Source organism: Ictidomys tridecemlineatus, chromosome 5, assembly GCF_052094955.1.
Source record: "Ictidomys tridecemlineatus isolate mIctTri1 chromosome 5, mIctTri1.hap1, whole genome shotgun sequence".
Classification (NCBI taxonomy): domain Eukaryota; kingdom Metazoa; phylum Chordata; class Mammalia; order Rodentia; family Sciuridae; genus Ictidomys; species Ictidomys tridecemlineatus.
The window spans coordinates 64,193,641-64,216,467 of record NC_135481.1 but is presented as its reverse complement, the minus strand read 5'-3'; the positions used below and the strand labels follow the sequence as shown (position 1 = coordinate 64,216,467).

Sequence of the window (22,827 nt, the reverse complement as noted above, 5' to 3'; positions counted from 1 at the left end):
GCCAGTCCTTTAAATAGAATTTATGGGGAAGGAACTTGCGGGAATGGGTAGAGATGTGTCAGCTTTCTTCCTCTAACAAATCTACAAGTGAAACAAAGACAGAAATTAACTCTAAGGCTTCATTTTAATTGGAAAGGCTGAGTCAGTGAAGAGACTAATTCACACTTGTTGAGTTCAGTGGGATCTGAGAGACAAAAAGGAGCTCCCCAGCAGACAACTGGGGAGCAACAATGGAGTTGAAGGGAACAGCCCGAGCAAAGCACAGGGGGCACATACCATGGTAGAAGAAGGGAACAAAAAGTGCCTGGGTAGAAAACGGAAAGTACAGCTAAGATCATGTTCCTACACAATAAAGACCTTACCACAAGTCTCACAGTAAGAACTGAGTATGTTTTCTTTTGTTTGTATCATGACAAGTCTGAGATGTTGAATTGTTCTGGCAGCACCACAGAAGGCAGTTTTGTGGAGAGGGATGGAGAAGATACTGGAGACAGGAAAACCAATGAGAGATGACGAGCTCTTGGATATCAGCAATGTTATTTTTCTTTGGAGGGGGCCATCAATTTATATCTTTGACTGCAATTAACAGTTGATGTCTGCCTGCCCACCCACACACTTGAGCACAGACACCACCAAGAGTAAGAGTACTAATGCCTCTCCAGTAACTAGGGTGTGAAGTGGCAACTGGGGGCCTTGGAGAAGGGATTTGATTATGCAATCCCTGTCGATGGTAGGTTCTAGAGCTCTGGACAGCAAGTTGCAAAATCAGTGAACCCAAGGACCAAATTGTGGGTGTACAACATCTCAAGGAGAGACTGCTATATTCCATAAAATGCTTGGAGACTCTCACAAAGATGGTCTGGAGAACATGGTTAACTCCGTGCCTACCCTACTGCCATTCCCCACCAAAAAGAAAATTTATATTATAAGGATAGGCTCTAGAGTGTTTTTTGAGAAAGCATAAAATTTTAAAATTATTCCTGGGCTAGGGGTGTAACTCAGAGGGTAGAGACCTTGCCTAGCCTGCAGGCTCCGGGATCAATCCTCAGTAACACACATACACAAACTATTCCTAGTGGCTAAAGGGCCTGAGAAATGGTAGGTGCCAACCATAAAAAATGCATTCTAACATTTCTCAAGAAAAATATAAAAGCCAGAGACAGTGGCACACATCTGTAATTCGGGAGGATGAGGCAGTAGGATTGTAAGTTCAAAGCCAGCCTCAGCAACTTAGTAAGACCCTGTCTCAAAATAAAAAAGTAAAAAAGGTCTGGGATGTGGTGGTTAAGTGCCCCTGGGTTTAATCCCTGGTACCAAAAAAAAAGAAGAAGAAAAAGAAAAGATAAAAACCAGTCTTTATGATTTGGGATAGGAATTTTTTAAAGGAGACAAAAAAATATTAATAAAATTAACAATGCAAAACAGCAGTGGTGAAAAACACTTTGTTCTCAGGATTTTTTTTTTTTTTTAAATCTTTACTTATTTTTATTTGGTACTGAGGATTGAATCCAGTGCCTCACACATGTGAGGCAGTTGACACTGAGCTACAGCCCCAGCCTTTCAGGGTTCTTTAAACTATTAAAAATTATAAATTCGCAGCACTGTGAAAAAATATTTATGTGTATCTTTTTTATAGATGCCAACTGGGCACAGTGACACACCCTAGTAATCCCAATGACTCAGAATGCTAAGACGGGAAGATTGCAAGTTCGAGGCCAGTCTGAGCAATTTAGCAAGACCCTGTTGCAAAATAAAAAGTGAAAAAGGCTGGGGATGTACCTCAGTGGTAAAGCACCCCTGGATTAAATCCCCAGTACCAAGAAGAAAAAGAAGAAGAAAAATATCCCAGTTGTGGTAGTATGTGCTATAGTCCCGGCTACTTGGGAGATTGAGGCAGGAGAAATGCTTGAGCCAGGACCTCGAAGTCAGCCTACACAATTCAGCGAGATTGTCTCTTTAAATTCATTAACATTAGAGAGATCATGACATCATACAGCCTCTGTAAATTAAATAAAACAAATCATAAAAGAAAAAGTGAAAAAATGGGCAAACAGCATCTTAATAAGAAAATTGTTTGAACCCTGTTAATGCCTTGAAAGGATCTTAGGGACCACTGAGAACCACTGTCATAAAAAAAGTTAGTCTACAAATTGGGAAGAGATAACCAATGAAATACAAAATTAAAGCTCCATGGAGATTTCATTTCTTGTCCATCAGACAGGCAAAAATCAATATCTAATAATACGCTGCCAACAAAAAGCATGTGGAGAAATAAGAATTTCTTAAACATCAGTACTAGTGTAAGTTGGTACATCTACTTTGCGGAGCTATTTGGCATAAATGCAAAAAGGTTGAAATTGTGCATTTCCAACAACCCAGCAACTCTGTTGCTAAGGATATATGCCACAGGAGTTCTGTACACATGATTATGACACATGTACAGGCTGTTCTTTGCAGCATTTCTGGCAACGGTGAAAAACTGGAGTCACCTATATAGCCACCAATGAGAATGATTATATCATAATATATAATTGTAAGTTATAATTTATAACTAGGAACTATAATTAAATATATGTATGTGTGTGTGTGCGCGCACATATGTTTTTTGGGTTTTTTTGAGGTACCAGGGATTGAACTCAGGAGTGCTTAGCCATTGAGCCACATCCCAGCCCTTTCTTATATTTAATTTTGAGACAGGTCTCGCTAACGTTGCTCAGGTAAGTTACTGAGGCTGGCTTTGAACTTGCAATCCTCCTGCCTCAGCCTCCCATGCTACTAGGATTACAGGTATATGCCACCACACCTAGCTTAAATATAGTTTCAATATTATAATTATATAATAAATAATCAATGGAATGCTGCACTCTTTGTTAAATAAACATTTAACATGGCCAAATCTCAAAAACAATGTTGAGTGAAAAGGAGCTATGGAAGGTCACTACATTTTAAAACATGCATATTTTAAGTATGCAAAAATATAGAAACACAATTGGAAGGATGCATATCAACTTAGGATATTGGTTATTTGTGGAGGAAAAGATCTGAAACAAATATGGCAAAATATTAAATCTGGGTGGCAAATATTCAGGTATGATTATATGGGTTTGTTGACTTTTTTGGGGGGGGGGGGGTACCAGGGATTAAACTCAGGGGCACTTAACTACTGAGCTACATTCCCAGCCCTTTTTGTATTTTATTTAGAGAGAGGGTCTTGCTGAGTTGCTTAGGGCCTTTATAAATTGCTAAGGCTGGCTTTGAACTCGAAATCTTCCTGTCTCAGCCTCCCAAGGCACTGGGAGTACAGGTGTGTGCCACTACATCCAGCTTGTTGTCTTTTTTTTTTTTTTCCTTTGAGACAGGGTCTTGGCTCTTTTGCTGCAGCTAGCCCCAATATTTTAGACTCAAATTATCCTCAGCTTCCCTAGTGCTGGGACTACAGGCATTGCCACTATGCCAAACTCTAATCTGTATATTTTAAAAATGTTTTTCATTAAAAAAACCCTAAAATTGAAGTGACATTTAAAGTGATTATTACTTAAAATATGCTACACATTTAAGTGTTCTTTTCATCTATGTTATTTTACAATGCCCCCCAAACTAAGGCAAATCGTTTCTTAACAATATAATATGTTACACTGGAGTTGTGGCTCAGTGGTAGAGTGCTTGCCTAGCATGGGCGAGGCCCTGGATTTGATCCTCAGCACCACATAAAAATAAATTAATTAATTAAAGATATTGTGTCCAACTACAACTAAAAAAAAAAACATATTTGGTAACTTGGTAATCATTTTCTAATCTTGACAACCACCCTAGATTCTACTTGGCCCCAAAATACAGACAGAAATCCTGAAATTCATCAAGGCTGCTAAATGTTATAGATAGACCTGTTTTTACCCATTCACTTGCCCCCTCTCCAAACACACTCATCTGAAAGCTAAGCTAACAAACAGTATCTATAAAAAACACTTTTTTACACTGCTGGAATAACATAAGTAATTTTGAGCAGGCCACAACTTTGTCCAAAGGCACTCAGCTTCAATGGCTTCACCACCAACCTTCAAGTCAAGTTGGCAGTCAGACTGTCCTGGCTTGTCAGTCAACTTAACATATATCCTTTATTACCCACTCCTGCTTTCTTCCTTGGTTTCACCATAAACCCAATCAGGACTCAGAAGCAGGACTTCTGTGGTAAACTCGAATCCTAATCCCTAATGCTTCCTGCAACATGAAAGGCACCAAGAATGCCCTTGGATTACAGTGTGTCTCAGCATGGACCACCTTCACCATCTGCCACATAACTATGGGAACAGTTGGTTGAACAATCAGTTTCTGCCTTTGAAAGGAACAAATGAAATCTGTACACCTGGTTTCTTCTACTCAGAACTGAGGTGCCAGGAGGCTTTCATAATATTAAAAAACTTTGAAAGAATGCAGATTGCTGGTGTACCCCAGATCTACTGAATGGTTCTTCATGGGCAAAAGGTATGAGAATCAGATGTTAAAAGCACAGTAAAGCAAGTGTGGTAGACCATAGGCCTACAATCCCAGCAATGGGAAGGTTGAGGTAGGAGGATCACAAGTTGGAGGCCAGCCTCAACAACTTAGCAAGGCCCTAAATTAGTGAGACACTGTCTCAAAAAAAGTGTGTGGGGTGGGGTGGGGGGTAGGGATGGGCTGGGGATGTGGTTCAATAGTTAAGCACCCCTGGGTTCAATCGCCAGTACCTAAAAAAATAAATAAATAAAGGCAAGATGGAGAGGCATCACCCTAAAGAGAATGGTCTTATAAGTGCGATAAAAGAACCAAATCTCAGTACCTTTTCTGTACCCAATTAAATACTAACCAAAATTATCCTTCCTAGTTCTCCCTTGTTTGTTTTTTTCAGATCAGGCCCAAATTTTAAGTCTCAGCTCTTCTGGAAGCTTTCCCTAGATAAAAGTCATTCAGTACCTACCAACTTACAGGGTACTAAAATGTACAGTCTTTGTACCCCCCATTCTTTAGGCTGTAAGTCCTTCCTTTTTGGCAAAGGGCCTAGTGCATACATAATGGAGTTCTTAACACTTAAGAGGTTGAAACAATTCTACAGACAACGGCATGGGAAGTCAGTGTTAAAAACAAAACAAACCAACTGAACAACATAGTACCAAAAGTATTTGATTTGCAACAGAAGGACCTAGGTTCCTGTTCTAGTTTTGTCAATTGTCAATGTCAATTACATCTTGTCAATTGTCACTGGTTAGCTATCACAACCATTATTACCTGTTATTTCTCTGGCTTCAAGAGATGGTTTACATTATTTATTCCTTTTTAGAGGCAAGAAAGGAAAAAAAACACAAGAAAACAAGAGTTGCAATCATGAACCACAGAAACACAGCCCAGGGACAACAAAGCCCAGGTCTCTGTGTAGTTACTGCTCTACTGGAAGCTCACCTGCTTAGGCCTTTGCATTCCTACCCAGGCCCAGAGGAGGTACTAGGGGCATAATTAGTACCAGCGTACTAAGTGACAGGGAAACCCTGGAAGATCTATAATACTGGGTGAGAAATATAGGGGGTGAAGCTGGCACAATGGCACACATTTGCAATCTCAGCTACTTGGGAGGCTGAGGCAGGAAGATCAAAAGTTCGTGCAATTTAGCAAAACTTTGACTCAAAATAAAAAATAATAAAGGGCTGAGTTTATAACTCAGTGGTAGAGCAACTCTAGTTTCATCCCTAATACCTCCCTCCCCACCAAAAAAGGGTGATGCAAAGCTTGTACATACACTACATGGGACAAGAAAGAGTTTTCACACCCCTGTCACCACTTCTCAAGCATACCAAGAACCAAGCAATAGTACAGGAAGGAGCAAGGCATGTAAGACTGAGAACCCAGGTGGGCATGAACTTAAGCACAGGAACGGTCTCAGCTACTAGAAATGCTGCCCAAGCCAGACATTAAAATTGGCTTCAAACCATTCTGCAGTAAATGAAGCAGCATATCCAGCTATCTCAGATTAAAGCACAGTGGTGGGGGAAGTGAGGAACAGTTAGGATTTCAAATTACTGCTAACAGGAGGGTGTTCATGAGGAAGGAAATTAATGGAATCATCAAAAGGCCCATGCTTTTACTTAAAATGAATTAAAAAAATCTCAGTCTTTCCCTGTTTCAACAAAGATCTCAAACTAGTCAGTGCTTGAGCTGCCTCAAAGCTGCCCAGGCTGGATCAGAGAGGATAAGTGACAATTAATGATGACTGGGTGATTTTCCTTTTGGCCCCTCAGACACAGGCAAGAAAGACAAGGCCAGACAATGGTTCTGAGGCAGAGCCTTGCTAATTCCCTCCAAACGAGGAGTCCTTTAGCTTGCCAGTACAAACACTGTCAGGTTCCAGCAGGAAATAAACGCAGAAAATGGGATCAAACTTGACTTGCAGAACAGGAAACTCTCCCAGAATAAAACATTCTGTAACTCACAGCTACCCTGGATGAAGTGGGCAGGAAAGAGAAGGGAAAGAAGACTGAGGGACCCTTCACACCGGTGGTTTACACAGGGGTCTTTGGTTATCACCTTATGCATGCCTCAATCCCTAACACACTCCACACACTTGGCCAGCTCTGCCAGAATGCTGAAGAATTAAGATGAGTGCAGAGGAAGGAGAAGGGGATAAGGATGAACAGGAGGAGGCAGCAGAAAACAACTGGACCAAGTTACAAAGGGAGAAAGTAGTGCAGGAAGAAAAGGAGGTACTTGGATACAAGCCCCCATTCTGTCATGGCATACCAAGAGCCAAACTATGCCAGGCAGCAGAAACTGTGAAACAGGTCCTGGGCATCCTGGACAGCCTGTGTAGCCTTGCAGTAGAGTGATGATCATCTTGAGTAAAGGGGCAGGGATGTGACAGAGGCAGGTATTAGGAAAGCAGCACAAGTAGTTTCACATTTGGCAAGCCAGTCTTTGGATAGAATTCTGATTTGGTACTGCTTACCAACAGTTCTCACAGAAAAAAATTAAAATTAAAAAATTAGAAGCAAGTCATAGGCAACCCGACCCTGTGAGGGGGAAAAACCGTCCTAGTATTACAGAGCCCTGAGGATCATCACTCCTGAGCAAGGTGAGGAACTTACTGGAGGTAGTGCTGGGGCTGATGCCTAGGATCCCACCTTAGGCTCTTGCTGTTCTTCATACCACAGAGACAAAGCTGAGAAAAGGCTCCCTAAAATACAGTCTTTTAGAGCTCACTGCTGCCAAAGAGGTAAGTGGAGGGAGGAAATGCCCAAGGTGACCTAGCTAGCCCAGGAGCTGATCATGTCTGGCTCCTCTCTCTAGGATAGTCTGCAAAGATTAAATCACCCTGAAAATGTAAGAGATTGATCTTCCAGATTCCTGCTTAATCATTTAGCCTTTTTCCAGTTTTAAAATTAGGTCGGTCCACTTGTAGCTTCCTATTCTGAACCACCTCTCTCTTCACTGAGTGTAAGATTCCACCACTCTGTCCCACCTTATCAAAATTTATTCTGAAAAAGGTCAGACAGGTTTGTGTATATCATGAATTCTGTAAATTGGTGGTTACTAAAGTGTGGTCTCCAGACTGCAACAGCTGTTGCTGCATTTCTATTGACTTCTCTACTGAGTTTTTAGTAGAAGAACACAGTAGAAATGTAAATATTCAAACCTCATTCAGATCTCTAGAATTTTAAGCCTGGGAGCTCGAATAGCTGCCACTGGAGGAAGAAACAGCTTCCTGACTCAGCACATCCTCCGCCTACTTCCAGGCTTCAAGACCTGGTTCAAGAAAGCACTCAAGGTAACAATGGAACTGTTCTTTAAACCTTGACTAGAGGCTAAAAAACATGGGCTTAGGGGAAAGTCCTGGCGACCCCAAAGGACCTCACCTGGTTATGTGAGCAAAACAGGACTCTCCACTAACTCTAGGCTAGTTAGACTAACCTCCAGAAGAATCACAGGTAAGCTGATGGGCTTAGGAAGTTTGGCATAAGGTTCCTCTCCCTAAATCCCATCCTGTCAAACTGGGCTAAGTACTTGTTCTACAGCAAAATTAGCTTGAACCAAACCCTCAGGGAAGTTACTGCACACATTCCCATGGGATTTCACCATTGAATCTGCTCTGGGTCCCATGACATGTCAAGCTTAACATAGCGGAGTTAAGAAATATGCCAGGGCCCTATTTGCTCCTCTATTCTTTTTCCCATAACGACTTTTCTTGGCCTTCTGCTTTTCCGGCCCATGGCAGGTCTCATTCCCAATAGGATCTCTGTAGTTTCTCAGAGGAGAATGAACATCAGTCTTCCAGGTAGGTCACTAAAACCCCTGATTATGACACCCTTGTCTGACATGACCAATTATTCATGAAGAAAATTTTCTTTTTATGATCCCTCCCTTTCTCCTCTTGTCTTTTTTATTCCCAGAAATAAGGAAATCATCACATTTAGAAATCTAAACTCCAGATATAGACTTCATATATTTGGGATGCAAACTCAAGATCTGGGGCTGTGCTGGAAAATTTAGTCTAATCTTGTATACAAAGGGGACAACTGAATGCCAGCATCCCACTCAAGAATGGATGGTGGATTAATCAATTAATGTTAACTAAGTGCTTTGAGTAACTCAGAAAAGAGATGTTGATATTTAAAAAAATTACAATAATCCTTTCCATTGGAGTATACTTTAACTGATTTTTCAATCAACACTTTTATATACATTGTCTCACTTAATCCCATTATTCACAATCTTTGCCATTCCTGCAAAGCCAAGGCCTGCCATTACCGACAACCAATTCTCTGAATGCCATTAAGTGGCTAGTCAAACTGCAAAGCCTCTAAACTGCCTAACAACAAGGTACAGAGAACAATAGAGCAAAGAATGGATTCCTTTGCGAAATCCACTCTATAAAGAAATCTGAGACCCATCTCTGCTGGAAGTCACAACTGTTCTTTGCACCACCACCCCCAAACACATCAAATCACAGACAGTTCTCACTCCAGTTTCTCCAATCACCCCACCTTCTCCAATTACCCCAGCAGATCCAAGATGATGAACCCTGGAATCTGGCCACATAGCCCCGACACCAGCTGCTCCTCCACTCTTCTCCCTTCCTCAATCAATTAAGAACGTCCCACACCCTCCAGCCTTCCCATGGAATTCTTGACGCCAACTAATACCCACAGGGGACCCTGCAGAGTGGGTCAGGGAAATAAGAAACCCTTGTCAAACATGTCTCCCACAGATTGGCTGGGCAAAAGATGTGGGCTCTGGCTGCCTGTCCAGCCTCTCCCCTCAAACACACTGGAAGGATCACCTCACCAGCCTGTCATTTCCTGTCCTATGGGCAAATAGGAGGCTGACTGCTACTGGCATCCCCATCTTCTCCCACAACTTGTACTTAAAATTAACATCCTTCTCTAACACCTTTGACTTCCCTGTTTAGATGCATTTAACCCCTTGATTCATTAACTAGTATTTGTTTTGCTTTCATCTTTTGATCCTTGGATACTCCAGCAGAGCTTGTTCTTCCTCCTCCTCCTCAACTCTGACAATTCAGCTGTGAGGAGGACCTGCCTCCCATTAGCAGAATCCCACCTTTATAGATGCTTCCCCAAACTGTGCCTCTGGTGATGTTCAGCCTAAATCCCTGAGTTCCCAGGCTAAGGCTAGACTTCATTTTTCTTTTTTTGGAAACACCAGCTTCTGAACACACTCCCTCAAAGCGGAGGAGACCACACATTCATTCACAGAGCAAGGGGAAATCAGTTAGAGGATATAGTATACTAGATTCCCAAAGTTTCAATGGAAGTATATGGCAAGTTCCAAGGGAAGGAGAGAGGACACTAAACTAACTCTCCTCTCTCTGCCCCACACAAGAACAGTGATGAGTATTGCAACACTCGACCTTCACCACAACCCTGTGTAGTACATATGTTACCATCCCACTGTTACAGATATGAAGATCGAGCACATATTGTTCGGGGGACTAGCTTAAAATTACACAACACACTCATGGCAGAACTAGGACTCAGAACAGGCCATCTGGCCCAAGAGACTGCATTCTTAATCTTCCTGTGCAATCTTGTGGCCCCTGACCACTAACTCCTTCTAACTCCTACTTGCTTTCAAATCTTGGTGTAGACTTCTCTCCTTTGAAAAAGCCTTCCATTACCATCCCAATCTGAGTCAAGAGCCCCTCTTACCTTTATTCCAGAACAGGGAAATGACTTCCCTGACCGTAGCAGGTAGCAGGTAGCACATGGAACCGCCATAGTTCTAGCAATGGCACAAATTCAGCACTCAGCAGGAGCTCACCAAGCACTTGTGCTGCACGATGAGCTCTGCCTTCCTTCCAAAGCAGACAAAACATGGCTCCCGCCTTTCACTGCCTTTCTCTCACAGGCCGATGAAGGTGGGATGTGCGGGCAAATATATGTGATAATTTCTGTCCACAGCCAGTCTAGTACTTTGTCCCCAGAAAGCCCTCCCTGTCATTACATACCTTCTGCTGCCCTCTCTACTCACCTTATGTCATCACACACTTGCTGAAAGACTTAATGCTAATTATGAAAACACCAAACCCAACTGTCTCACAGTGACCCTGGCAACTCTGGTTCATTAGAGTTTGCAGTAAGTTTATAAGGTTTGTATTCCATGGTTTGCAGGACAAAGGACTCAGGATTCCCAACCTGCAATTTCCCAAAGTCTTAGCAAGTTGCCCAATCCCCTCAAATCAAAAAGAGTCAAGATTCTAGGCATTAGAATTCTGCCAGGAAAACCTCTGGGACATCCTCCCAAGAGAAAGGATCAGGACTAGGACCTCCTGTTAATTCTATTCAAAAAAGTACAACAGAAGCCTACTCTCCTTTCTTCAATCCTGTTAACCACAGTGTTAAAGACAGGGGTGAATCTCACAGAGGAGTTGACTCAAAAATAGGCTGAAGGATACAGAGAAGTATGAAAGGAAGTGGGAGGAAGTAGGGTTCTAGTTATAGAAAGAACATGGTAAGAACAGGCTTGAAGTTGTTAATGTTCAAGGAAAGGGGAATGAGTCCCCTTAGTCTTGACCATTAGGAACAGAGGGAGAGGGTACTGTAGTTACAAAAGCAGTGGGTGAGGAAGTGAAGTCAAACCTATTCCAGCTGCTTCCCCAGCGGCTCAGGAGGCTGAGTCAGGAAGACCGAGTTCAAAGCCAGCACCAGCAATTTAACAAGGCCCTAAGCAACTTAGTGAGATCCTTTCTCTAAATAAAAAATAAAAAAGGGCTGGGATGTGGCTCAGTAGTTAAGTGCACCTGGTTCAATCCCCAGTACCAAAAAAGGGGTGCAGCCAAATGGAGGCAGCATAAATTTTAAATTCCAATGTTGTATTCTATCAGATGTGTTTTCAAGTCTTTAAAAATGAAATCCTCCAATCACATTTATTTCACTTTGCTAATGAAATAAATGTCCTTTAAAAAAAAAACAGGCTCCTGGCATTCTCAAATTTATTATCTAAGGTTTCAAAAAGTGATTCCCACCAGCTCTGTGGTACAAGCCTGTAATCTCAGCTACTCAGGAGGCTCAAGCAGGAGGATAGCAAGTTTGAGGTCAACATGGGCCACTTAGACCCTGTTTCAAAATAATAAAGGGATGCAAGTATAGCTCAGTGGTAAAGCACTTGCCTAGTATGCACAAGGTCCTGAGTTCAATCCCTAGTTCTTCAAAAAAGAAAGAAGATTTCCAAAGTTCCTAACCAACAGCAGCCCTGAAATGCTAAAAAAATCTCTCAAAAGGGAATGGCTTACTGTGAGACCACTTAGTGGACATCAATATCTCAAAGGCACATTACCCACTCTTTTGTACTTGTGGTCATGTGTAGAATGTCTACATGTAGAATTTGAGAATTTAGAAAATCCGGGAAACCACAGAAATACCAATCTAACTCTACTCAGTACTGTACTGAAGACTAAATCAGATAATCCAAGAGATACAGAAGGAACAAAGAACATCTTCTAATCCTGCATTTGTCTGAATCAATTAACTGTGGCATCATCAAAGCAAGAAGTATAGCATAGTATCATCTGATGCTAGATAGAATCTGATCTTCCAATATGAAATTACTTCTCTGTGCACCAGGCAATGTTCCAAGAATCTTATTTAATCCTAAAAAAACCCTTATCAAGTTGGCACTATTACATTTCCATTTGAGGAAACAGTGTGTGGTCAGGAAAGCTAACCAAATTAACAGAAGTAGCAAGAAACAGAGGCAATACTCAAACCCAGACAGCCTGGCTCTGGAGTCCATGCTTTTTTTTTTTTTTGTACTAGGGATTGAACCCATAGGCATTCTACCACTGAACTAAATCTCCAGCCCTTTTTATTTTTCATTGTGAGACAGGGTCTCGCTAAGTTGCTAGGGCCTCCCTAAGTTGCCAAGGCTGATCTCAAATTTGAAATCCTCCTGCCTCAGCCTCCCAAATCATTGGGATTACAAGCATGTGCCAGTATGCACAACTGGAGCCCGAGCTTTTAATCACACTATGCTGTCTCTTTAAAAAAAAAAAAAAAATCAAGGCAGGGAGGTAAAGCATAATAAGAGCTATACTGAGCTACATTTAGTAATCTCAGTGGTTCCATAGAAGCTGCAGGTAACATTTGCTTATTTGAAAGTGTATATGAATTGGATCCTATTCTACTAGGCAAGAGATAGGTATGTGAAGGAAAATTCTAGAGATAATCCTTTAAAAAAAGTTAAATAATTTCACTCTCATCTTCCAATTAATTCAAATTTCCATATGTTAAACTGGCTTAGGGTAAGGTCAATGAGGTCGACCACCAGAGCACCCCTCATTCACACTGACTCCCCAAAAAGATTGTCTTTCAAAGGTGCCAAAAACATATCTTGGAGAAAAGACATGCTTCTTAACAAATGATGCTGGAAAACTGGATAGCTAGATACAGAAAAATGAAGTTAGAACCTTCTTTCTCTCCCTGCACAAAAATCAAATCAAAATAGATCAAAGACTTAGGAATTAGACCAGAAACTTTATAACTATTAGATAAAACATAGGGTCAAGACTCTATCATGTAAATTCTGGCACTGAACTTAACAAGATCCCCAAGTGCAAGAAATAAAACCAAGAATCAATAAGTGGGATGCCATCAAACTTCAGCACAGAAAAGGAAATAAGAACTCAAAAAACTTAGCACACATGTGTGCACGCACACACAAAAAACAATGATAATCCAATCAATAAATGGGAAAGACAATTAAACAAACTTCTCAAAAGAAGGAACACAAATGGCTAACAAATATATGAAAATTGTTCAACATCTCTAGCAATCAGGGAATGCAGATCAAAACTTAAGCGTTCATCTCACTCCAATAAAAATGGCAGTGACCAAGAATATGTACAGTAATAAATGCTGGCAAGATTGTTGGGAAAAAGGTACATTTGTATATTGTTGGTGGGACTGCAGACTAGTATGACCACTCTGGAAAGCAGTATGAAGATTCCTCAAAAAACTAGGGAACCACCATATTACCCAGCTATCCCATTCCTTGGTATTTTCCCCAAAGATCTAAAATCAGCATATTACAGCAACACAGCTATATCAATGTTTATAATAGCACAATTCACAATAGCTAAATTATGGAAATCAACCCAGATGCCCATCAATAGATAAATGGAGAAAACTGTGGTATACATATATAATGGATTCCTACTCAGCCATTAAAAAGAATGAAATTATGGCATTTGTTGGTAAATGGATGTAAATAGAAAATGTCACGTTAAATGAAATAAGCAAAACTCAAGAAACCTAAAGATAGAATGTTTTTTTCCTCATAGGCAGAAGGCTAAAGTAAAAAAAAGGAAAGGGGGAAACAAATAGAATAATCATCAAATATAAATTAATAGCTGAGCAAAAGGAAGTCAAGCAGAGTAGAGAAAGAGGATGGGGGAGGGGAGGGAGGATGAGAATGAAAATAGGGGAATCGTGAGCTGAAACTGATTTTCATGCATGTATGAGTTTGTTAGGATGAAAGGAAGGAAGGAAGGAAGGAAGGAAGGAAGGAAGGAAGGAAGGAAGGAAGGAAGGAAGGAAGGAGGGAAGGAGGGAAGGAGGGAAGGAGGGAAGGAGGGAAGGAGGGAAGGAGGGAAGGGAGGGAAGGGAGGGGAGGGAGGGGAGGGAGGGGAGGGAGGAAAGAAAGAAAGAGAGAGAGAGAGAGAGAGAGAGAGAAAGAAAGAAAGAAAGAAAGAAAAGGTTGTCTTTAAATGCTGCTGTCGAAAGAAAGAAAGAAAGAAAGAAAGAAAGAAAGAAAGAAAGAAAGAAAGAAAGAAAGAAAGAAAGAAAGAAAGAAAGAAAGAAAGACAGAAAGAAAGAAAGAAAGAAAAGGTTGTCTTTAAATGCTGCTGTCTCTCTGGGCCCCAAAGCTAAACAGAAGACTGGCCAAGCTCACTCCTAATCTGGCCACAGTCCTGGCAACCAGCCATACCAGTGCAGGGCCACCTGGAATGGGAGAGCTGTTTAGGCTCACACTTCTGAGTGACACTGCAGAATGGAATCTTCTAGTGGTAAGAGTTAATGCAAAGAGTTCATCTGGAAACCTACCTAGAGTACCAACCCTAATTTTTTATTAGCAGCACCCAGTGAATCTCTTTTGCTGGAAGAGTTAGACAGGTAAGAATAATATCCAAGTTGGTAAGTTAGACTAAGGTAATGAAATACCACTGCTCCAAATTTGTGTTTGATGAGGGGTTTAACCCCAATGAGACCCAAGTAAGTGTGGAGTTTCATAGATTCTGAGGTTCTTTTGTTAGAAAGTTACTGTCAAGGGCAGTACCATGTACTTGTAATATACTGCAATTAGTCTGCTGAAGGTAACTTCTCAATGTTTTTCATGACACCAGGGTTCAACAAGCCCTATAATGACACATCCAGCCTCCTACCACAATCCCCAAGTCTTTTTATAGTCACAGGTTAATTATCCCATGGAGAGATTACATCACTTTGGTCAGCCGGGTTTGCAGCTGACAGGAAGATGCTCTGCGGATGTTTTGGGAACTACATCCTCATTTAGCAAACACTTTGCTATAGTCCCTATTGTTCCTTTCTAAGAATAGAAGTGCCTTGGCAAACCTTGTGCCCGAAGTGGAACCAAACAACCAAGGGCTATTGTGGATAAGAACATAAATAACTAGAGAAAGAAACATGGCAACCCAGGGATGACTCCTATATATTTTTTTAACCATGAGGAAAGAATGCAGGGTTTTTGTTGTTGTTGTTTGTTTGTTTGTTTTGTTTTTTGGTTGTTTGGGGTTTTTTTGTTTTGTTTTTGGCAGTACTATGGATTGAACCCAGGGGTGCTCTACCACTAAGCCCTTTCTGTTTTTAACTTTGAGACAGGGTTTCACTAAGTTGCTGACAATCTCACTAAATTGTCCAGGCTGGCCTTGACTTATGGATCCTCCTGCCTCAGTTTCCCAAGTAGCTGGAATTATAGACCTGAGCTATCACATCCAGCTCAGACAGGGTCTTTTTCCTTTGTCAGAATAATCCTCTGAAGGCTGGGCCAAGCACTTCAATCAGGAAACAGATGCCTGCCATTAGGCACATATAGTATGCTTCCAGCAAAGATAATGAGCAGCAGAGTAAGATACAGGTCATAAACCCCAGCCAGCCCTACCACTTACAATGATATTCCAAGTAGACAATCTAACATCTCTGCCTCAGTTTCTCTTTTGTAAAATGGTCTCATGACCACCTAGCCTATGTGTTCTAAGAGCTTACATGGGGGCAATAGTACAGAACCTAACACCTAAATGATGGCTACATATGTGAGTTTCGTCTGTCTTGCCCCCACAGTTCAGTGTATATCACCTGACTCCAGGTCCCTTCACAGATGGTGAGGAGAGCCATGATGTCCACCAGTATTTCTCTGCCATGGTAATGCTGAGGGTGAAAACCACAACATCTCCCAAAGAACCTGGTTCTCATGATTTTCCATCTTCAAAAAAAACTAAGTGACTAGCCTTTTCATTTTGTTGTGCAGAAATGAATACTGATGCTTTCCCTTGATATTTAACATGGCCCAATGTGTCATGGCTACATTTTAATGGGGGAGAAAAATCAGAAACAAAGAAAATATTGAGTTTTTTCAGTAAATATGTTTGGGAAAGAGAGAATGCAAAGCAAAAGCTTTTTATGTGAGTCAGCTGGCCTGCTGGATTGAGATCATCAAGCTATGCAAACATGAGCTTTCTGGAAGGCAAAGGGGATTCCTGAAATAATCAACTTTCCTCACTGATCAAATTTGACACCTGCTCCTAAATTCCTTACCCTCAACCCAAATAGTGACTCTGCATATTCAGTTGTGGGGTTTTTTGGTTTGTTTTTTTTTTTTTGTATCGGGGGAGTGAATCCTGGGGTGCTCAACCACTGAACCACATTCCTAGCCCTTTTCTGTATTTTATTTAGAGACAGGGTCTCACTGAGTTACTAAAGGCCTCACTAAGTTGCTGAGACTGGCTTTGAATTTGCAATCCTCCTGCCTCAGCCTCCTGAATAATCCTGGGATTACAGGTGTATGCTACCACGCCTGGCTCAGTTGTGTTTTTATGACAGGAAAGGACGTCATCTGCATAAAGTCTCCTGCACGATGTGACTCAACAATAGGTCACATACCAACTCTGTTGTTATTTGGGAATTACGTTGCATGTTTTACATGCCAAATGTCCTCCAATCATTTTTATTAGTCTGTGCAACAACATTCTTAAGGATGGATCATTGTTTCTATTTTGTAAGAAGCATGAAAAGGTCAAGTGATTCACCTAAGGTTACAGCAGTAAAGGAGCTGTGAGACATGGGAGAGGCTGCTACACAGCTAGGATCCTAGTCCCTCCCCAGTCCAAGAAAGGCAAGTTGTGTAGCATGTGCATACATCTATTTTTAGTTCTTGTTTCTTCCCACTGCGTGGTGTGACTGGATGTGAAAAATAAGATATATTTCCTTTGCCACTAAAAAGGAATCTTCAAGAATTTTCCCCATTTAAAGGAAAAACCAACAGAAAAACTGGACCTCTTGTCAATGCCTCTAACACCTTCTCTGCTACAACTCTCAATCCCAAATTGTAGATAAGACAAAATAGTATGAAAACTGGCCCTGCAATATGAGCTGTTTCTACCCCAGAACTCTCAAAATGCCTCTTAACACATAATTCTTTTCTATTCAACCTGAGATTAACACCATGACTGGAGCATGACTGTGCTATTTATGATCAGAGACTTGTGGGCAAGTTGCCACCCTGAGGAGGTCCATTAACCTATGGTCCTTTGGAATTCTCAAAATGAGCATGGACATGAGCACATTTAGGGTCTACCAAAGCTCACCGGGGAAGAAGGTTGTGTATTTTACAAGCACCCCATGTAAAATGTTTCTGGAATTGTGCACACTAATGCAGCTACTCAGGAGGCTGAGGCAGGACGATCAGAAATTCAAGACCAGCCTGGACAACTTGGCAAGACCCTGTCTCAAAAATAAAACTGAAAATCTAAAAAGGGGTGGGGACATAGCTCAGTGGAAGAAAACTATTGGGTTCAATCCCCAGTATTAAGGGGGAAAAAATGTTTCCCAGAATGGGCATTCAAGAGTAGCTAAAGGAACAGGTAAGAAACACAGGAAGGGGAAGAAGGGGCATTTCCTGAATGCAACTGCTTTTCCTTGGCTTTCCAGTATCTGAGAGTCTTGCTTTCCTGGCAAACTTACTTGGCATGCTGCTTGTGGCAGACCCAGTCATACAGCTGTGCTCTGAGTTTCAGGCCAAGGGTGGGCACCTTCCTCCCCCAGAAGTCATTCCAGAGAGAGAGGAAAACATTGGCAGCAACTTCAAGCACTAGATCTAAGTAATGGTGAAACCTCTCTCCCTACCTTGCTTTGAAGAGCAGAAAAAACTTGCTTTGAGGAGCAGAAAAAACTTGGGGCTTGGGTGTCAGGGCAGGGGGGGGTATTCTTTTCAATAGGGAAGGGGTAAGAAAATAACAGAGCCTATTTTCCCATCCTAGTCTGAGCCCACACTACAAACACACATTTTTCCACACTGGAGAATAATAATCCCTTTATCCAGCCAGTATGGAACCTGATAATTGATTGCAGACCTTGGGTGGAAAGTGGGAAGGTGTGGGTAGATGGAAAATGGGGTGGGAAATGGAAGAAGTAAAGCATGGAGCCAATAAAAAGGAGGGTAGGGGTAGGTGGGATGGCTTAATAAAGCTAAAGAAGCTCAAGACTTCTGACATTCTGCCACTAATACTGCTCCCTAACATTCCAGGGCAGTTTTCCCAGAGGAGCTCTGGAAGAGGAGGATTGCAGTAGTGTGCCAGGCACTAAGTCAGGTTCTGTCCTGGCCCTACCGAGAGCTATAAGAATCTAGGCAAGTGCATAACCTCTGAAGAACAACTTGGCCCTGTCAAGTCCTTCCTGCTCCGAAAGTCATTCCATTCATGCACATATCTATTGAGCATCATTTGTTCTGGGATGGCTAGGGATGGGGAGTACCTCTTTTATAAAAAACAAATATTTTAAAGCCTGAATATTTAACGTTTTGTAGACCACATGGTCTTTGTCACACCTAGTCTACTTTGCCACTGTAGCACAAAAGCAGACACAGTAATGTATTCATGAATGAGCATTACTATGTTCCAAACTTTATTTACAAACACTAAAATTTGAATTTCATATAATTTTACATGTCATGAAATACTATTATTTTTTCCCACCAGTAAAAGCAGATGGAGGGCAAGCTTTGGCTGAGGTCTGTAGTTATTAACTTCTGCTCCAGAGATATAGAAGTGAGCACAAGACACTTTGTGGTTCTATAACTACCATGATTAGAGGATTCCTCTAGCTTTGGAGTAACCCAATAAATGTAGGCCCTGCTTCGTTTTATTACACACTGTATAGTCTGGTCTTATGTCCCTTTGAAACCACGATGCCCATACTATAGGGTCCCAACCATCATGGCCCTGGGGGTTGTGCCAGGGTTCCTCATGGATAGAGACTAAAGGTTTGGATTTGGTGTCAGAATGGGGTGGAAGGAGAGGCAGCAGAAAAGGAAATGTATACATGTGTGGTGTATACATGGGAAGGCTACGATAAAACAACAATAACAAAAATATTTCTTCAAATAATTCAGAAAAAAAATAAGATTTAGATGAGCTTACCCCATTATCTGTTATGTGTTGGGTAAATGGATGACAGAAGTTAATAGAAAGGTAAGAAAAGACAGCAGTACACTATAGGGACTCTATACAATGTGTAACTGCCCTGCCACCCATTCCAGAACCTAATCTCCAAGATCCCTAGTGTTTTCCTGGGGAAACGCTGAGGAACCAGTCATATAAGTCTTTCTAAGGAAGTCTGTTAGGGGCACCATTACTACTGAGCTCAGTGATAACACTAGGACTCACAGATACAGAGGCAGGTTCTGGAACATCCCCCAGAAGCCTTCTGGACACATTGGAAAATGTCCTCGCTGAAAAGGATGCCAAGTCTGGAGGACCACACAAAGAGAAGCTAGAAGGGTCTTTTGACCATCCTCAAAGGCAACAAGGACCTTTTAAAAACTCAAAAAGAGCTCACTGCTATATTTCTAACCTCTGTTAGGGACTCTCTAGCTCACCATTTTCAACAGAAAGTCCTTAGAATCATGAATATAGACTATGGGAGCTAGAAGAGACCTTCATGTAACAGATGGAGAAATTAAGCCATAGAATGGTTAAGTGGCTTGCCCAAGATTACAATGTTTGCAGTCAGTTACCAGGTCCTACTCTGACTAAATCACAATACCTCAACTATGCACTCACTCCAAGAAAAAGAAAAGAAAGACAACAAACCAAAAGAGTGAACCATCACTATGTGCTTATTATGTTATCCTAGCAATCTTTACAACTACACTGTGAAATAGTAACTATTATTGTCCCATTACAGCTGAGGAGGTTTGAAGCTTACAGCAGCAAAGCAACTTGCTCAGCATCACAGAGCAAGCTAGGAATGAGCTCTGAAGATTGGCAGTCTGATATGAAAGCCTGCCTCCTTGCCTGGACATCAGGCCCTGGGTCCTACACCTTTATCCTGCCTGATGATAACAACAGCTGGGCAGAGGGGAAGTAATGTTACCACCAGCAGTTTCTCCACACCACCTCCTGCTGCTGGTTCACTAGTCCCCAAGAAGGACTGGTTCCTTGCTATATACACCATAGCACAAAAGCCCACAACTCCCAAAAAAAGTAAAGAAAAAGAAAAAAGAAAAGCCCCTAACTCCCTACTCTCCCTGAAACTGCCTGCCAAGAGAGTCACTGTACCCCAGGTTCCATAAGAAACAATGGTATGAAGTCTTTTCCCTCCCACACACAGAAGGCAGGTCGGAACTTACCAGAGGCAAGACCGTCTCCAAGCAGGGTGCTAAGGATCACCAGTGGAAGGAACACTCCATGTCCCACAAAGGCCACGGCAAATGCTGAGGTGCTCTTTGGTGCTATCCTGCCATGGCACATCTTTTATCCGTCCAAGTGTTTTTAAAAGAAAAAATTTAAAATTCCAGAAGAATTCTAATGCCAGTCAGGGAGTAAATTCACCTATAGCAAATAAACAAAAAACAAGGACTTGAATAAAGTGAAAATTTCTGCCATTAAGTTAGAAGCAAGCACATACAAATCACATACAAATAATCACATATAATGTAAAAGAATCCTAACCACTGAATCTCTGCTGCCTGAAGAGAACAGTATAAAAGAAGCTTTTCCATTCCTGGAAACACTAAGGCCTGTACACTAACTGTTGTCAACGTCCCATTCTGGAGCCAGATTCTTGTGATAGGGCTAGGAGACAGCTCCAGCTCACCTGGGCTAGGAGACAGCTCCAGCTCACCTGGACATCCCTCAGGCACAGTGTGGCTTCTAGACTGCCGGGCCCTGCCCCTCCAGGAGCCTCTGAGACTCCAGCAGAAAGGCAGCTGTTGACACAGAGAGGCTACACCTGTCAGACTCTGTCTTTGCCACCTGGACTCAGAACAAGTTCAACTAATCAAAAGGGAAAAGGGGGGGGGAGAGAAAGAGAGAGAGAGAGAGAAAAAAAGAGAGAGAGAGCACGCGCGCAAGCACATCTTCTTAAAGAGAGAGATATACCGCCTAGAGAAGGAATGCAGCAGGAGTAGCCAAGGCCCCACCTGTCTGCTAACCTGCCAGAGGCTGGAGGAACTCCTGAGGATCTGACTCGACAGCCATGAATCTCAAAAATGGCTAATTAATCAAGACTCACCTAATACACTTATGACCAGAGAGACCACAGTCTGTTGGCTGTCTTTGAAAGTGATACGGGGTGGAAAATAGGCTATACTTGCTAATTAGCCTTGCCACCTACTTTGGTTCAGAGACTCCAAAAGAGGAGAAACCAATATCTTTAAAAAATAAAAACAGAGTAAAGACTTTTAATGGTTATTTCCTACATTCCTTCAAGGAAGAAGCTGGGTTGATGATATATTACAATGTGGACCCACTATATTTTAGTTAACTTATTCAATTTCATTTGCCAGCTACTCATATATTCTAGTTTTAATAGGTACTCCAAATAATAAGATTATACTTCCTTTTTTAAAAATCCACACATTTCCTTCTCTAGTAATAAGGCTGTATGTTCATATAAATAAGGGAGCCTGTTATTCACAGCCCTAATAAAGGACACATCTGAGATGCTGTCTGAGCTACGAAGCAGACCTGATCTTAATTCCACAACCAAAGCCTTGACTCAGATCTATGCTCCTTGTAGGGAAGGCAACTATAAACAGTAACATGAGTTCTCTCAGTTCAAGGGAGAACAGTTATCAGTATATTCAAAATAAGCATTAGCCAGGGATTAAGAACAGAGCTGGCCAGGCATGGTGGCACACACCTGTGATCTCATTAGTGAGGGAGGCCAAGACAGGAGGTTCATTAGTTTAAATCCAGGCTCAGCAACTTAGTAAGGCCCTAGGCAACTTAGTGAGACCCCAAAATAAAATACAAAAAAGGGCTGGGGATGTGACTCAATGGTTAAGTGCCCCTGGGTTCAATCCCTGGTAACAAAACAAAGCAAAACAAAAATAAAAACAAACAAAAAAAAAACCTGAGCTAGCCACTGGTCCTCCTTCCATTCCTGCTGAAAACTTAACCACAACATCTTCATCTCTTGCTTTTACCCAGACTCCAACTTGATAAGCCTTTAAAGTTATAGACAGGTGGTTAGTGAAGTGATCTGTGGTACAGTCTGTGAGTGACTCAAATAGTACACAAAACTATGCATGTGTAAATGTGTGGAATGTGTGTACATTTATGTAGTTTAGAATGACAGAATCAAATCCGTTTCCTCTACTGTGACCTTGTACCCAAGTAACAGAACCTCAGTTATTCTTAGTTTCCATATCTGGGAATGGGGACTGAAATCATACTGAATTCATAGGGTTGATGTAAGAATTAGGTTCAAAGTGCTTGGTAAAGTGCCTATCCTGTTCTAATTCCTCAGTAACCCTTGGCTGCTGTTTTATTACACCACCAACAAGACGGGAGTGGCAAGGAAGTTTGAGCTCACCAAGCCCACCTTCTTATTGACAGATGTCCAAACCAAATTCCAAAGATGTTAAAGATGTGCCTAGGGCTCCAACTGGCTAGTGACAGGTTGGCAATGTGCCCCACCGTGTTGCCTTTTCAGATGCAGTCACACTAGGTAATCCTATGAGACAGTCATCATCTCCTCAAGGTAACAATCTGTGGCATCATCAAGAATGCTATCTTTCCGTGCCATGTCATGTCACAGCACATATTTAAGG

The 22,827-nt window shown here is 41.7% G+C and overlaps 1 protein-coding gene across 3 annotated transcripts in view; it reads right to left on the bottom strand.

Moving 5' to 3' along the window:
- Susd6 (sushi domain containing 6) overlaps positions 1–22,827 on the bottom strand; it is a 102,873-nt gene that overhangs the window by 33,838 nt on the left and 46,208 nt on the right. For all 3 annotated transcript variants that reach the window (XM_078050124.1, XM_005322837.4, XM_078050123.1), the window contains exon 2: positions 20,401–20,602. In XM_078050124.1, the coding sequence (XP_077906250.1) occupies positions 20,401–20,521 (121 nt within the window). In that variant the 5' untranslated portion in view covers positions 20,522–20,602. The remainder of the gene's footprint in view (positions 1–20,400; positions 20,603–22,827) is intronic.